Source organism: Manihot esculenta, chromosome 9, assembly GCF_001659605.2.
Source record: "Manihot esculenta cultivar AM560-2 chromosome 9, M.esculenta_v8, whole genome shotgun sequence".
NCBI classification, from domain to species: domain Eukaryota; kingdom Viridiplantae; phylum Streptophyta; class Magnoliopsida; order Malpighiales; family Euphorbiaceae; genus Manihot; species Manihot esculenta.
In genome coordinates, this window is record NC_035169.2 from 4,079,891 (window position 1) to 4,096,382 (window position 16,492).

At 28.6% G+C, this 16,492-nt stretch overlaps 2 protein-coding genes across 3 annotated transcripts; both read left to right on the forward strand.

The window, feature by feature from the left end:
* The first annotated feature begins 251 nt into the window (after window positions 1–251).
* LOC110623738 (short integuments 2, mitochondrial) lies at window positions 252–5,936 on the forward strand. 2 transcript variants are annotated; one of them, XM_021768758.2, is made up of 8 exons: window positions 252–573; window positions 657–761; window positions 855–932; window positions 2,275–2,416; window positions 2,552–2,622; window positions 3,202–3,298; window positions 4,549–4,766; window positions 5,537–5,936. In XM_021768758.2, exons 1-8 carry the CDS (start codon window positions 409–411, stop codon window positions 5,786–5,788), a joined length of 1,128 nt encoding a protein of 375 aa, XP_021624450.1. In that variant the 5' UTR covers window positions 252–408; the 3' UTR covers window positions 5,789–5,936. The 2 variants fall into 2 exon arrangements, with proteins under 2 accessions (XP_021624450.1, XP_043816285.1); XM_043960350.1 differs by lacking the exon at window positions 2,275–2,416 and having other exon boundaries at window positions 2,557–2,622.
* Window positions 5,937–9,126: 3,190 nt separating this feature from the next.
* Window positions 9,127–15,008, forward strand: LOC110622679 (ABC transporter G family member 15). Its single transcript, XM_021767274.2, has 9 exons — window positions 9,127–9,386; window positions 11,920–11,999; window positions 12,333–12,794; window positions 12,926–13,048; window positions 13,138–13,272; window positions 13,354–13,635; window positions 13,872–14,144; window positions 14,237–14,344; window positions 14,482–15,008. Exons 1-9 carry the CDS (start codon window positions 9,143–9,145, stop codon window positions 14,842–14,844), a joined length of 2,070 nt encoding a protein of 689 aa, XP_021622966.1. The 5' UTR covers window positions 9,127–9,142; the 3' UTR covers window positions 14,845–15,008.
* The last annotated feature ends 1,484 nt before the right edge of the window (window positions 15,009–16,492 follow it).

Below are 16,492 nucleotides of genomic sequence, written 5' to 3' on the forward strand. Positions count from 1 at the left end.
CTGAAAGTGGAGAATACGCTCTACTCAATCTATTTGACTTTGTTGAGATATATTTAGTTTTTTAATAATAATTTAGAGATATTTTCAAAATCTATTAACAATTTGAAATAAAAAAATTAATTTACAATTTAATAATAGCTTTGAAGCACAAAATCTGGCCAACTTGGGTTTTGGCCTATTGGAACAAAGATATGGGCTTCAATGGATTGAAGCTATGAGCCTTCAAAAATGCCCTTCTAATGAATAGAAGCTCTAAAGAAGACACGGGAGCTGCGAAATTCTTTGTTAATTTCTGCCTGCTGCCTGTTCTGAAAGTGAAAATCATTTTCCCTGTAAACAAACAGCATAGGGTTTTAGCGTTCTGGAGTAGAAAGACCCATATAGGACAAAGAGTCTGAGAGAGAGTAAATGGGGGTGTTAAAGGGTCTGGTGAAGAAGGGATTGGGAGAGATGGGTTTTAACGCAGAGGGAGGAGTCATCAACTGGTTTCCAGGCCATATGGCTGCTGCTACCCGCGCTATACGATCTCGTCTTAAGCTTGCCGACCTTGTTATTGAAGTCCGCGACTCCCGTGTCCGTACATACTTCCATACACAAATTCTCTCTGTGTGCGTTGTGCTCTTTCTTAAGTTTGAGTTGTTTTGTGTATTGAACAGATTCCTTTATCCTCCGCACATAAAGATTTACAGCCTCAGCTCTCCTCCAAACGCCGTGTGATCGCTCTCAACAAGAAAGATTTAGCCAATCCTAATATAATGCATGTAAATACTCTTCCCTGTAATGGGTTCTTTTCTGTTATGTTTATATTTGGAACACGCAAGATGATGACGTTTGTGTCTTTTTATTTTTTACAGAAATGGGTTAGTTATTTTGATTCTTGCAAGCAGGATTGCATTCCAATAAATGCCCACAGCAAGAGTTCTGTTAAGAAGGTTAGTTGACATCTGATCCATGTTTTGCAACTGAACCACTTATCTTTTTTCCCCCTTTTTGTACGATTGTTATTGTTATGATATGTTCTTAATTTCTTAAGAGTGAAGGATAGGAAAATTTCTTATCAGATGGGAGAGTCCTGATTTTTCTGTGCTACTGTCAGTAGTGTGATAGTTTTGGCTGGAGCATGTTCTATCCAGTGCCAATAATTATAACTTTTTTCAGACTAGTATTATAACTTTTTGCACACTAGTTCTATAACCAAGTTAAGAAAGAGCATGTTGTATCTAGTACCATTGATTATAAGTTTTAATGTATTGGACACAATTTGTGCGGCCAACTTAAATGGGAGTCAAAAACAGCAGCACTTATTATACACATTTTCTGCCAATCAGATACATTCAAAACCATTCTTAGATGTACTCTGTGGTTGTACACTTGTACTCACATACACAAAAAGTTACAGTTAGAAAATCATGAAGTTCAGATAGAAAGTTTGAACCTATCCAACACCTTTAAAATAAGCTGAACATGGAGGTCAAACATTTGAAGTTTTTTACCCTCTACAAATTGACAGTAGTTTCTATAGTGCTATTAATCTGAAATTGACGGGGAACAAAAAATCTTAAATTGATGCAGATCATTTAAAAGCAAGTAAAAATATTTCTATGTTAGTATATTATGCACATGAAGTGATATAGCTGGACAAAATATGTAAGGGTTTAGTTCCCTTTTTTTTCCCAACTAAACTAGCTTATAATATTCCACATGCAAGGAAATTAAAAGCGGGTACTTATTTTCAAAGAGTAGAGGAAACAAAGAAGCTTTGTAATATAGTGGAGTGGAATATAAATGTGTAGCATGCTTATCAATATATAACTGTTGCATCTAGGAAAAAGCCCTGTCCCTATTCCCTAATTAAACAAGTTCATAGCATTGATATATAGTGCAGCTTGTATCCTGCTGTGTAAGTGGGCACTTACACCTTGGACACTTGGTTATAAAGATTTTCTTTTTCCTTTTCCGGAAATTGCTTCATGATGGTAGAAGTATTTCCACTCTTTTACTAGCTTTGCATCACATTTCTAGAAGTTTGAAATGAAGATGCCTTTTCAGTTTTTGTTCTGTTGTACTACCTGTCAGATATACTCCTATACTTGCATTAGCTTTGATCTTGTCTTGTCCTTTGCAATTACTTGCCCTTGATAGAGTTACAATTTGTTTGATTGACTCTACCAGTTGATTTCTTCAAATTTATTTTGAGTTCCTTGGCTAATTTGCTTGTATAATTCCGTTCTTGTTCAACTCTTTTTTTTCTCCTTGTGGTTCCCATGTCAAAAGCTTCTTGAACTTGTGGAGTTCAAACTGAAGGAGGTGATTTCGAGGGAACCTACTCTTCTTGTTATGGTGGTTGGTGTTCCTAATGTTGGGAAATCAGCTTTGATAAATTCTATCCATCAAATAGCATCTTCTCGTTTTCCTGGTAAGTTGTTACTATTTGATAGTAAAGATGGGATACCTTCAGAAAATGAACCACAGTTTGGTGTTAAAACTCAATTACCTGTAATTATGATCTTGAAGTCTTTTTGAATAGTGACGGTTTGAGTTTTCTACATAGTGCAGGAGAAAATGAAGCGAGCTACAGTAGGCCCATTGCCTGGTGTTACTCAAGATATTGCAGGATACAAGGTGAAGTTATTTGTTCATTTGATGCTTTCTCTTTGGACAATTTACTACTTTCAGTATGTGTACATATTTACGTCTTTCTATTGATCTACCTATTTCCATGCGCATGTCTTAGCACATGTCCATAGAAGCAGGCATCAGCACTCTAAGAGTTAATAAAGTATGATATTGCTAGTGGCTTTGTAAATCATGGGCACAATCTTCAGGCTCTTGTATTGGTGCTCCCCAGCCCTCTTCTGTTTTTTTTTTTTTTATTTATTTTTTAAATTACCCAAGTTACTAACTGCTTGAGCCTTTAGTGTAAGTCTGTTGAGACATTTATTGGATCTGGTCTCCTGCAATACAAATTTTTTGCAGCCAAATCACTCTCAAACTTCTCGAGGGTCCATTCCCAGGACTTCTAAAATAACTCCATTTCTTTGCTTTTCCTCTCTCTCTCTCTCTCTCTCTCTCTCTCTGTTTTTGTTTTGATGATGAAATTCTTCCTAGTTTTATTTCAGTCACAAAGGTCATGATTTTTCTTCTTGTTCATATTCATTTACTAAATGTTGGATTCTTATGCTTTTAACATTTGATGTGCAGATTGCTCACCAGCCTAGTATATACGTTCTGGACACTCCAGGTGTATTGGTCCCCAGCATTCCAGATATTGAAACAGGATTAAAGCTAGCTCTTGCAGGTTTAAACTCTTCTTTTTCTTTTATTTTTTGGTCATTCTATTAAATGACCTTCATTTTTCTTTCTTTCTTTTTTTTTTTTTTTAATTTTTTATTTTTTTTAGCAAGATGAGAATAACAATGTAGATCAGTCGATGCATTCTACAGCTTTTAAATTTTCTGATCTTGTTAGTCATTGTTTGTTATATATTGGAAAAGAATTGAATTACTACATAAATCCCATGATGCATTCGATATATTAGGCTTTGTTTGATATTTTGGGTATAAAAACATGGGAAATAATTCTAGAAAGCTTACTGCTTACGTATTCTGTGTGGAAATGTAATTGATACTATGCAGTACTGCAACTCTCTTTTTTTTTTTTTGGGTCAAAATGCAGTATTGCAACTCAAAAATTATTTTTCTAGCACTTTTTCTGGGGTTGCTTTTGGGGAGCGCTGCACTTTGTTGTATAGTCTTACTTGCCTCAATGCATTCGTGCATTAATAGAATGTAGGATGCGTATTTCTTTGTTTGTTTTTCACAGTAGAATTAGGTAATAAAATATCTGTGGTTGTAAGACCTTTTAGCACTTGTAATGCCTATTTAATGTTTTTACCAAAATTATAGCTCTTTGAATGTTGAGTTAACCCATCCAGAGCTGATCAACTGGATTTGATTCCATTGTTCTGCTGTTGATTGTATTTGGGCTGATAATAATGATCGATTCGGTGATAGCTCAGGTTCAGTTTTTATTTTGATGGTAATTGTATGTTGACAAACGGAAACCTTACTTAGCAGGGTTCTCTTGTGAAACACAGCTTTTCAGTTGAGAGCTTTTTACTCTTGCACATATATTACCACCACCTACTTCGCCCTGCCACCATAGCAACACCTTTATTAGCACATACATGACCTTAAGGTTTATATTCTCACTATCACCACATTGTCATCTTGGAACCACCATCACCATTGCCATTAGTGTCCCCACTGCCTAATCTACTACCATTAGCACTATCACTGCAACGATTACCACTAATCATCATCATTCTTACTGCCACCACATGAATGATATTAGCATTACCACCGGCATTTCCATCATCATTTGGCCTCTTATATCATCCTAAAACTGAAATGGAATTCAGAAAACTGTTTTCTTCAAGTAGGCCTCAAGGAACTTCCATCTGCTCATATGCTGCCATCCAATGAGTATTCTCATGGTCTAATATACTTTTTTTCTGAATAGAAAGTATATATTTGAATGCATATGCAGGATCGGTGAAAGATTCTGTTGTAGGTGAAGAGCGCATTGCTCAATACCTGTTGGCTGTTCTAAATACTCGAGGCACTCCACTTCACTGGAGACACTGGAATAACAGAAAAATGGATGGGATTCGATATGAATCTCAGGACAAACATGAGTATAATATTAAAGATCTTCTGCCAAAGAGGAAAAAGCCACCAAATACATCAGATGTGGTGTATATTGAGGTCATAAGCTCTCTCTCTCTCTCTCTCTCTCTCTGTCTTGTCTGTCTTATATGAATACAGAATGGCTAATACTATGATGAAAATACAGCTCATTATTCATGTATCATCCAAATTATATTCTGCAGCAATTGCGAAAGCTATATTACTGTTATTGCTGTATGATCTGTGATGGCTTGTCACTGTCAAAATAATTATATTTGTATGAGATGCTGTATAAAGTTAGGACTTTGGGTTTCATTTTTGCATTTGATTTATTGTTTGTTTCAATGTTTTGAAGTTTCCAGCATTACAAGTATTCATGGTAATGAAAGATCATTCCCCTTTCCCTGTTCTTTTCTCCTGCTGCATTAAAACTTGTGGAATACAAAATGGTGATGCAATCCTTTATTTTTTCTTGAAATAATTGAAAGGAGATGATCTTCATATTCCCTTGAAGGAACCATAAAATTTTGTTGAAGAGCTTCATTCAGTTATCTTGTTTCAGATCCATCATGAATTTCTGGAATACTTTTAACTTCTAGGCATTCATTACAATAAAAGTAAACAATAACGATGGAATTTACCGACTAAATTAGGGAAAAAGTGGTCGCTAAAGTAAATTATCAACTATTTACTGGCCATTTGAAATAATTACCGATTGAGTACCCAGAAAATTTTGCAGCTATAGTCTGCAATTATAAATGGGATACAAAGGCCAACCAGTTGTTACCTTCATTTGTTGGTGTAATTTCTTAATATTTTTTTGTTTCTTTGTTGCTGTTAACCTGCAGGATCTTGTGACTGAAGTCCAATGCGCATTGTATAAAACTCTTGCAGAATTCAATGGCAATGTGGAAGATGAAAATGATTTAGAGAATCTTATAGAACAGCAATTTGAAGTCCTAAAGAAGGCATTGAAGATTCCTCACAAGACATCTGAAGCTCGTTTGATGGTATCAAAGAAGTTTCTTACTCTGTTCAGGACTGGCAAACTTGGCCCCTTCATCCTTGATGACGTCCCTGAACTCAACTCTATATCATAAGATCTGCTGTAATTCTTTTGGTTAATTTATTAATTATTTATCTGTTTCCTTTTTTTTTCTCAGGCTCTTTCTTTGTGTGCTGCATATACTCTGCAACATCACCTTTACTTGTAACATTTTATCTTTAAGAAAAACATTTTTTTTCCTCTTTTCTTTTTCTGGAGATAATGTATTCATGGTGGTGAGTGAGCCTTCGTGTCAGTTACTAATAATCAAATAAAGCAAATGGCAAGTAAAAATAAAACATTTATTTTTATATGATAATTTACTGGTAGTTTCTTTTTTATTTTTTATTTCCAGATTTATTATGTTTTTTTTAAACAAATATAAGATTTTATAGGCAAATTTGATTTCTCTCTTCAATATTGAGTTTTGTTTTTTTAATTTTTCTTTGTTTGGATTTTTTTTTTACTCAAGTTTTTCTTACATCTTATCAATTAAATTGGTTAGTAAAACGGTCTGACTTAAATTGATTCAAATAATTTTTAGATCTATTTTTCGTATTTTGTCGATATGGGATATGCAATTAGTTAAATATCATACTCTCCATTTTTTCTTGTTAAATTATGTATTGTGGTTCGCTAGTACTCTTTCATTCGGATAGCATTTTTCTTGCAGTTTCACCGGCTAATTTTCCTCGCAATTTTACTAGCTAATTTTTTTAATATAGAGTAGTTCTGATACTAATTAAAATAGTCATTAGCTAATTTTTTTGATATAGTGATTCTGATACTAATTGAAATAATTCAATTCAAATTGATTCAAATAATTTTTAAATTTATTTTTTACTTGATGTAAAATAATTAACATAAATTATTTAATAATTTATTACTAATTATTAATATATAATTTTAATTTTCTATTTTTTCATCGTGAAATGTGCAAGCAGTCAAATATTACACTCTCCATTAATTTTCGTGGTTCAAATATTTTTATTTGACTTTAAATTTTGCAATTACAAATAATTATTTTTTTTACCAATAAGTTTTATTTTACTGGTTGAAGTCATAATTAACATATAATTAAAGTAATATTATTTTACTAATAAATTTTAATTTATTAATATTAGAATTTTTTTTCAAAATTGAAAAATCTTTCTAGTTCAAATCTAAATCGAAGCTAATTATATATATATAAAAAAAAATTTTGTTTTCACTGCAAAAGAATAATTATTTTCCATCCGTTTTGTTTTACTAATTTATATATATATTTTTATTATTTATCTCATAATCAAAATAGGTAATTTTTATTTATTGTGTTTTATTAGACTTTGATATTTAGAATATACAAATGGAAAATTTGATTGTATGCGTTAATTTTGAATACCTCATGTTATATTTGTTCAGTTATAGCATTAATAGACATGACATATGCATGCTATAAAAAAAAGATTGAAAGGACAGCTCATGTTCATGTATTAAATACTGAACAATGAAGTCGCTAGAGGTTGGACTCATAATTAATGAAGATGTCTACCAGCTCCGTTCTATAGTATTTGTTATTTAAAATTTTTTTAATAATTTTAATTTTAAAAAAATTATAATAATTTGTCTAAACTATTTTTAGATGGTCATGCTTTTTCACATCAAATTATTAAAAAGTATATTAAAAATGTGTATTTATTTTATTATCCTAAAATAATGTGTGAAATTTAAATTAAAAATTTTCATTTAAAAAACAGAGAAATATCATTTACTCAAAACGATTAAAGAAACTATATGAGGTGGAGGGATATAAATCTAAATTTCTTGATCTGACTCAGAATGAATCGATGTTATTAGATCATGAGTGACATCATTCGCAGACCTGTGAATAAAATCACATCTTACTTTTTCATAATTGAATAAAAATAATTTACAATTTTAAACCAATAAATTAAAATGTGATAAATCATTTAACGAAATATTATTAATGGATATAACAAGAATCTCATCATCCGATTCTCATTTTTTTAAGTGTTACAAGTTGCTTTTTATGAACATCCACCTAACTTTTGTCCCTCAATATTTTGTTAATTTAACTATTAAATTAATAAAAAAAATAAAAGTAACGAAGAGAATAATTATTAATTTTAATATGAAAATTTATTATTGCAGTTAAGAGAGACTTTTGCTGAGAAAAACTGAAAATTAAACGATTTTTTATAGCAACAAAATAAAATTAAAAATAAATACAAATTATTTTTAAAGTTGAGAAACATATGATAAAATTTACCCTTTATGTTTTTTTTATTAAATTCATTCATTAATGGAACTTATAATTCTCACACGACAGAAAATACTGAAAAATGGTGTTCAATTTAATTTTAATTTTATATGAAAATAAGTTTAATAATTATTAAATTAAATATTTTATAATGAAATTTATACATAATTAATTAATATATATATAATAAATATATATTTTTACTAAAAAGTATTTAATATAATGTCAGTAAAACTCATCAATGTCTTCAGATCCTCACCCAATGGAGAAATCTGTTAAAATTAATGCTACCCTTTTCTTGCAACCACCTTGACTTCCTTGACTTTATGCTATTCATTCATTACCATGATTAATATTATTTGCAAGTTATGGGCTTAGTCTACAGGTTCGGTGTAATCATTTTGATTTAAAATTAAATTAAATTATATTTAAATTTTTATTTTTTATATTTTATTTTTAATTAAATTATTTTAATTTTAAATATGATCTAATTTTTATATTATAAAAAATAATATAATTATTTTTGAAATGATTTAATTTTATTAATTTTTATAAAAATTAAATTAAATTAAAATAATTAAAATTTTTTAAAAATAAAAATCGAATTGAATTAAAAAAAATAAAAATTTAAATTGATAATTAAAATTAAAATTAAAAATTAAATCATATATTTTTTAATAATATATTTATTTATTTATTTAAAATTAAAAACAATACCTGATAAATTTAAGAAGTTCAGGGGCCATGCTTGATCCGTCCCTGTTAGAATATTAAATCTCTTTGGGAAGTTTTCTAACCACGTGATTGGGTCCCAGCAATCCAATTCCTGAGCTCACCATCTTTTTAATCATGAAAATTAATATATTCAACCACTTTAATTAAATTATTCCTTAATTTTTTTTTTGAAAGCAAATTATTCCTTAAATATAATCTCATTTGACCATTTTCTCATTGATATAAATGACAAATAATTATAAAATTTAAATTAAATGAATTATTATCAGATTTTTATGATTTATCAAAATTAGTTATTAAGTCTGCTTCTGCATATGGCGACTGGCCCACCAATACATAACATGTTTATCATCACGTGCTTAAAATATATATATTATTCTCTATATAAAGACTGGTGGTGAAGAGTAAAGCGCAATGCAGATGAACAAAGAAGAAGAAGAAGAAGAAATGGAAGATAGTGGGTTAAAGAATTTGGTATGGGAAGAAGTGACAGTGACGACAATGGCAGACACTTACTACAAAAGCTTCCTAATGAAGAAGCCTGCAAATTGCAGGAATTTGCTAAATAGAATAACTGGGTTTGCTTTACCTCGTCGAATTATGGCTATTATGGGTCCTTCTGGTTCTGGCAAATCCACTTTGCTTGATGCTTTATCTGGTACTCTATCTCTCTCTCTACTTTTTCAGTTCATATTTCAAAATTTTAATTTTTTTTTCAGCTGAAAAATTATAATTTAAACGAACAAAATTAATATATAACTATAAAAAGGTAAAAAAATACTTAAGATATTTTATCATTAATTTAATGTTTTATAAATAGTCGATAATTTATTTTATTAATATTTTTTATAATTTAATCAATAATTTTGTTGTTGTTTTTTTTTTAATAATTTTTTTCTTATAAATGATTTATTCCAAATAGGGGAGAAGTTCTTTTTTCATTTTCTTATTTGGACATCTGCATTTACTTTCTTTCATTAGTTTTAGAATCCTTTAGAATTGGGTTTTTTAATTTTTATATAAAAGATATTAAAATTACATTAAAATATATGTATAGGTCGTGAGTTTTTATAGTTAAAATATTAAATTTTGAAAAAAAAATAAATTTTCATTAAATTAATTCATATTTACTAGAAAAAATAAATACCCCATTATTTCATTGATTTTTCACTTCGAAATCTTTAATTTACTTAAAATATTATTATTTAATTTTTATAAAAATAATAATTTAGGATATCATTCTACAAACAGAAATTTAAAATATTTTAATATAAACTCAAATATTAATTTTAAAATAAATTAAAATATAAATTTCAAAACAAACTACAAATCATCATGTGATATTTTTTTATTAAATTAAAATTAAGATTTAATAGATGAATAAAGTTGGAAAACTCTAAATTTTAATTTATAATTTGTCATTTTATTTAATCTGTACTGAAATTATTTTAAAGAATTTTGTTTTAGAAAATATTTTCTGCTATTTTTAGGCACAAAAATTGAATAACACTAGGTAGTTGTACAAATTTATTATTTTCAATAATAAAATCTCACCAAATTTTTTTTTAAAAAAAAAAACATTTTTATTGACTACATTTTTTTTTAAAAAAAAACTCTACATTTTTTTAAAATAAATTATTAATTTATTTTGCATAATAAAATTTAAAATAATATAATAGGACAAAGGTGAGAAAGTTTCCAGCATTAATGATCCGTAGTCATTGGTTGAACACTTAGCTATCATTGATGAAGATGGTTACAGGCACTTGTTGCTCAATTATTCGATGCGTAGTTCTATGTCATCTGTCACATCAAAAAATAGAAATATTTATTTTTTTAAAAAATACTTTTATTAAAAAAAATATTAAAGATTTACAAATTCTCATATTTATATTCTAAAAAAATAATGTCCATAAAAATTTTAAATTATATATTATTTTTTAATAAAAATATTTTATATTAATAATATTTTTATAATTATACTCAACATTTATGTTTCTATTAAAAATTAATAAAAAAATTTATTTTTAACATAAAAATTCTTAATTAATAAAAAAAATTCTAATTAGAGTAATATTTAAATTTAAAAATAAATATACAGACAAAAAAATATTTTTATCTTGTGATTAATGCTCAGTATTCCGTCTACGGTAAATAATAAAAATGTAGATGGATGAAATAATTCTACTTTAATTTTATTTATTAATTTCAATTAATTTTGACTAATTATTTTTGTACATCTTTTATATTATGTGAATTATTTTTTAAAAGGTTTATTGAATACAAAAAATTTAAATATTTTATTAATTTATATTTATATTCACAATTTTAAATCTTATAGAATAAAAAGTAAATATTTTTTAATTTATCAAAATTATAATTGAGATAATTAAATTAATTTAAAAATTTTACGGTAAATTATAATAATTTCTAAAATTTTATTTAACAAATAAAATAGTGATTAAAATACATATTTTTATTTCAATAATATTTTTATCCATATAAATATTGTTGAAATAAATATATATATGTATATATTAATAAATATTGTTGAATATTTATTTTATAAAAATATAAATATTGTTAAAATAAAAGTATATATTTTATAAAATATAAAAATAATATAAATATGTATTTTATAAATAAAACTATGTGGCATATAAATATCATATATTTATATGTATTTCATAATATATAAATATAAATATTATTGAAATAAAAATATATAATTTAAGGATTATTTTATCACTCAAATAAAATTTTAAATACTATATAATAATTTACTATTAATTCTTCCATATTTAATTTAATTTTTTTAATTATAATTATAATAAATTAAAAATATTTAATTTTAGTTATAATTTTTTTTATTTAATAGCCTCGTTATAAAAATAATCCACACGACATGACTGGTAATTAAAAAATTTTAGTTAAAATTAATTGAAATTAATAGTTAAAATTGAACCTAATAGCTAAAATTAAGATAAATTATTTTTTATCTATGAATTATATTAAAATTACATATATTCTTTTATTTATAAAATTCAATAATTTAATTTTTATATCCGTCAAAATTAATTTTTTTTAACATTTGAAAGCAGTGTAATTCTTCTAAATTGCAATATGGAATTAGGTAGTTTCCTTCTTTAATTTGTAAAAACAATTAATAATTTTTAGCATTTTATTGACAGGAAGGCTTTCACCCAATGTAATAATGTCTGGAAATGTTTTGCTGAATGGAAAGCAAAGGAGAATAGGCTGCAAAAACATTGTAAGTAACTAAGAGTCTAATTTAATTTTCATGTAATTTTTAATATTCTTAATTATAATTTATTAACCTTTCTGAGAAAAAAAAATTATATAAAAAAAGAAAATTTAAACGTAAAAATATTTATATGTTTATAGTTATACTTAATTTTAAAAAAGAAATCTGTAAAATAAAGAAAAATAGTCGATGGTATACTGAAATGTCCGGTGAAGACCTCCGAAATTTAAAATAGATTTGTAAACTTTGATTAATTATTTTATATGCAATTTTTTTCCTTGTGCATTTTGTTTCTCTTCAATTTTCATCCTAGATTTGTGATTCTGAGTTATTTTGCAGTCTTATGTCACTCAAGAAGATTTTCTCTTGGGGACTCTGAGTGTCACAGAAACCCTCACATACTCAGCAAAGTTAAGGCTTCCTGCAAAATATACAAAGAATGAAATCAAAACAGTAGTAGAAGACACAATGATGAAGATGGGATTGCAGGATTGTGCTGATAAAAAGATTGGAAATTGGCATTTGAGAGGAATAAGTGGAGGTGAAAAGAGGCGACTTAGCATTAGTCTTGAGATATTAACACAGCCTCATGTGATGTTTCTTGATGAACCAACTTCTGGGCTTGATAGTGCTTCAGCTTTCTTTGTCATTGAAGCTCTGAGAAACATTGCTCTTGATGGAAGAATAGTGATTTGTTCTATTCACCAGCCTAGTAGTTTCGTCTTTGATTTGTTTGATGACTTGTGCCTCCTTTCAAGTGGAGAAACCATCTATTTTGGAGAGGCAAATGCAGCCATCAAGGTAATTATGCAGTTCTTTTGTTATCCATTCTTTTTTTTTCCATTAATATTGCAATTGACCAATGGGTATCTTATATTCTGTGTTTATTTCCAAAATAAGAAATTTGCTGATTTTGTTATCATATTATGCAGTTCTTTGCTGAGGCTGGATTTCCTTGTCCAACAAGAAGAAACCCTTCGGATCACTTTCTTAGGTGTATCAATTCAGATTTCGACAAGATAGCTGCGATTCGATTACGATCACAAAAAGATCTTGTACGTAGTCATATAACATTAATCTCATGAATTAAATTGTATTTCATAGTACTAAGACAACAACTTTCTGATACATAATTGTGTTGCAGGGATCTCTAGAACCTTCGAGTTCCCAAATCAATTTGAGCACAGAAGATATCAGAGAAATTCTTTTCCAAAAATACAAGAATTCTGCATATTCAGTAGATACAAGAAAACGAATTCGAGAACTTACCCTTTATACTGTAAGTAACTCAACATTGAACAAAGTTAATAGTTACTTATAATCAATCATATTATAACCTTAAAATTTGAAACCAATGTAGGAAGAGCTTGTGCCTGGTCCGAACATGAACAACATTAGTTGGTGGAAGCAGCTCTGCACATTAACTAATCGTTCATTCACAAACATGACAAGAGATCTAGCATATTACTGGATAAGAATCCTATTTTGTGCCCTAATTGCACTAGGTGCTGGAATTATGTTCTTTGATATTGGCTTATCAAATTCATCAATCCTAGCAAGAGTTAAATGTTACACATATTTTTATGACTTCTTGCTTTGCTTGTGCGTTGGAGGCTTACCCTCTCTCAGTGAAGAATGGAAGGTAAAATAGAATATATCTTACAACGATATCAAACTTCCTTACATCTACATCGGTTTAAGATACAATAATGTTTTTATAAGATATCGAATACTATCTCTTCTTGAATTAACTTTTGCAAATGAGTTAGATCAGAGCTAGTATCAGAATCTTTCCATTTAATCTTTAGCCTTTCATATGCCTTAAGCATTTCTCATCCTCCAACTAGCTTTTTTACTTAATGTGGTTCAATTGCATAGGTAGTGTACTATGAAAGATACAACGGACACTATGGAGAGGGCGTGTTCGTGCTCGCCAATTTCCTCTCATCTTTTCCTTTCTTGGTGATGATCACTCTATCATCTGCAACTATAATCTTTTACATGGTGAAATTTCATATGGGATTCTCCATCTATTGTTATTTTTGTATCAATCTCTTCTGTTGCCTGTCTACTATGGAGAGTATAACAATGATTGTTGCATTACTTGTCCCCAACTTCTTGATGGGTATAGGAGTTTCATCTGCTGTAATTGTAAGTAAAAGATTCCAACTCTACTTCTATATATCAGTTGCATGCTCTTTAGAGGAACTCATGGTATGAGTTGTTATCGTCTTTCAATGCAGATGCTTTTGACGATTGCATCTGGACTTTATAGGCCATTGGCTTATCTTCCCAAGGTTTTCTGGAAATACCCAATGAGCTATATCAGTGTTACAGCATGGGCTGTGCAGGTAAAGCTAAACTAGCTTCGGGAGCAATTTTTCAAAAGAAATCGGAAATTTCTAAGCATCATTTTGTCTCGATTTAAGTTTCTAGTTTTATTGATCTTCTAAGTAGATATTTGCTTTAATATCTCGATCATAAATAGGGTCAATATAAAAATGATGTGATTGGACTTGAGTTCGAACCATGGGTGCCTGGAGAATTAAAGCTCAAAGGTGAGAGGATACTTGAGACAGATTTAGGAGTGAAGTCGAGACATTCCAAGTGGTGGGATTTGGCTATTCTCTTCTTCTTATTTCTATGTCACAGGTTTGTTTTCTTTATGGTACTAAAGTACAAGGAAAGAGCAGTGTTGTTGTTGCGCAGGCTCTATGCCAAGCAAAGTTTTCAATCCCAAATCAAAAGAATTTCAGATTCTTTTAGAAGGGAAACTTATAGCTTCTCTAAGAGACACCAACCTCTCCATCCATTGTCTTCTCAAGAAGGCCTTGCATCACCACTGCCTTAGCATTGATATGTAATTTTTCAAATGCTATGGTAGTTAGGTTTGTAAATTAATTAAGGATATAAATGATAGGAAATAAGTTCAAATCCATTCATCTACTTTAAAATTGGTTTTCACATTATTCATTTGCTAAAGGGGAATTGCAAGTTCACTGCCTTCCATCTAAAGTTCAGTTGGCTGATATTCCTATGAAAGCCCTGCCAAAGGCACGATATAAAAATTTGGAGAAATCACCCTAACTTTTTTTATGCTTATAAATTTTGTATACTATTATAAACAAACAAGTCATTTCAATTTTAAAGTTAAGCTAAACCAAACACTTCATAGTAATCAACTTGCGATTTCACTAAGTTGGCATATATTCTTACAAAAGCACAGTTAAAAACATGGCATAGTAGTCAACTTACGGTTCTAGCTAAGAAAAATTTTTATCCGAATCGAGTCACAAAAGTCTATAGTATAAAAATATAAAATTTTTATATAAATGTTATTATCGTTTTATACTATTATCCATATAGACTCGACATAGGTGAATTTTTTTTTCTACTAATATTTAATTAGAATTAAAAAGGTGTTATAAAATTTATCGGGAAATTACTCGTAAATAGTTGAGTAACATGGTTTAACAAAAAGAAAGCCGAAAATAACAAAATATATTTTTCTATTTTTTTTTTCAAATCTCATTTAAAATAATACTTTGAGAAGTATTTTTTTAGTAGTGAAAATGCTTCCGGCGTTGATAAATGAGAGACTTTCAATAGTTTGAGATTCAAAGATTAAAGAACACCTGCACAATAAACATAATGGAAAACGTAAGGGGACGAAGGAGAAATAATAAAAAAAAAATTAAGGAAAAATATTTAATTTTCATATTTTTACGATGTTTAGTAAATTTATTTTATTTTTTTATTTTTTTAAAAAATAAATGAAATTTTAATTAAATTTTTATTAATAAAATATTAATTTTATGCCTCAAATATTAAAAATTATTTATTAATTATTTTGATCTTATCAAAATAACGAATTGATACTTTGAAATCCAAAATGGCAAAACTCATCTCAACTATCTTCTTCATCCAAAAGTAGAGTGGAATCAAAGCTTGTAGAATAGTAGATGAGATATATGAATTTCTAGGGATGTGAATCAAAAACACATTTAGAAAACTAAGGTAGTTTTCAAACCAGTTATAAAAATATTGTTTGTTTTAGAAAACACCAACAAAAAAATGTCAATTAAATAATTACTTTTAGGCGTGATGTAACTAGGCCTGTGCAATCGGTCGGTTCGGTTCCGAACCGAACCGAACCGAAAAAACCGAAAACCGAAATGTTAAAATTTTAAAAACCGAAAAAACCGATTATGATGATATAACCGAACCGAACCGAACCGATAAAAATTGGTTCGGTTCGGTTCGGTTCGATTCAAACCGAAATCTGCAATTTTTTTTAAAAATTTATCGGTTCGATTCAAACTCCACCGACTTTCACACTGTCAGGCCGAACAGAGCCGCATCGAAATCGAAATCCAAGAGGAACGTCTCAAACAGAAAAGATCCACCGCACCAAAACATCCATAGAACCCAGAATCCAGATCGTCCAGCTAAGCAACAAAAAAGCATAACCAGGAGGTGATTGAGGAAGAGCCCATGGC

Excerpts from the sequence above, each read along its gene's own strand:
- LOC110623738 (XM_021768758.2), top strand. The coding sequence starts at position 409 with ATGGGGGTGTTAAAGGGTCTGGTGAAGAAGGGATTGGGAGAGATGGGT. Across the intron at positions 762-854 it reads CCAATCCTAATATAATGCAT|AAATGGGTTAGTTATTTTGA; the intron begins GTAAATACTCTT and ends TATTTTTTACAG. Across the intron at positions 2,417-2,551 it reads AGCATCTTCTCGTTTTCCTG|TGCAGGAGAAAATGAAGCGA; the intron begins GTAAGTTGTTAC and ends TTTTCTACATAG.
- LOC110622679 (XM_021767274.2), top strand. The coding sequence starts at position 9,143 with ATGCAGATGAACAAAGAAGAAGAAGAAGAAGAAATGGAAGATAGTGGG. Across the intron at positions 13,049-13,137 it reads TACGATCACAAAAAGATCTT|GGATCTCTAGAACCTTCGAG; the intron begins GTACGTAGTCAT and ends ATTGTGTTGCAG. Across the intron at positions 13,636-13,871 it reads CTCTCAGTGAAGAATGGAAG|GTAGTGTACTATGAAAGATA; the intron begins GTAAAATAGAAT and ends TCAATTGCATAG.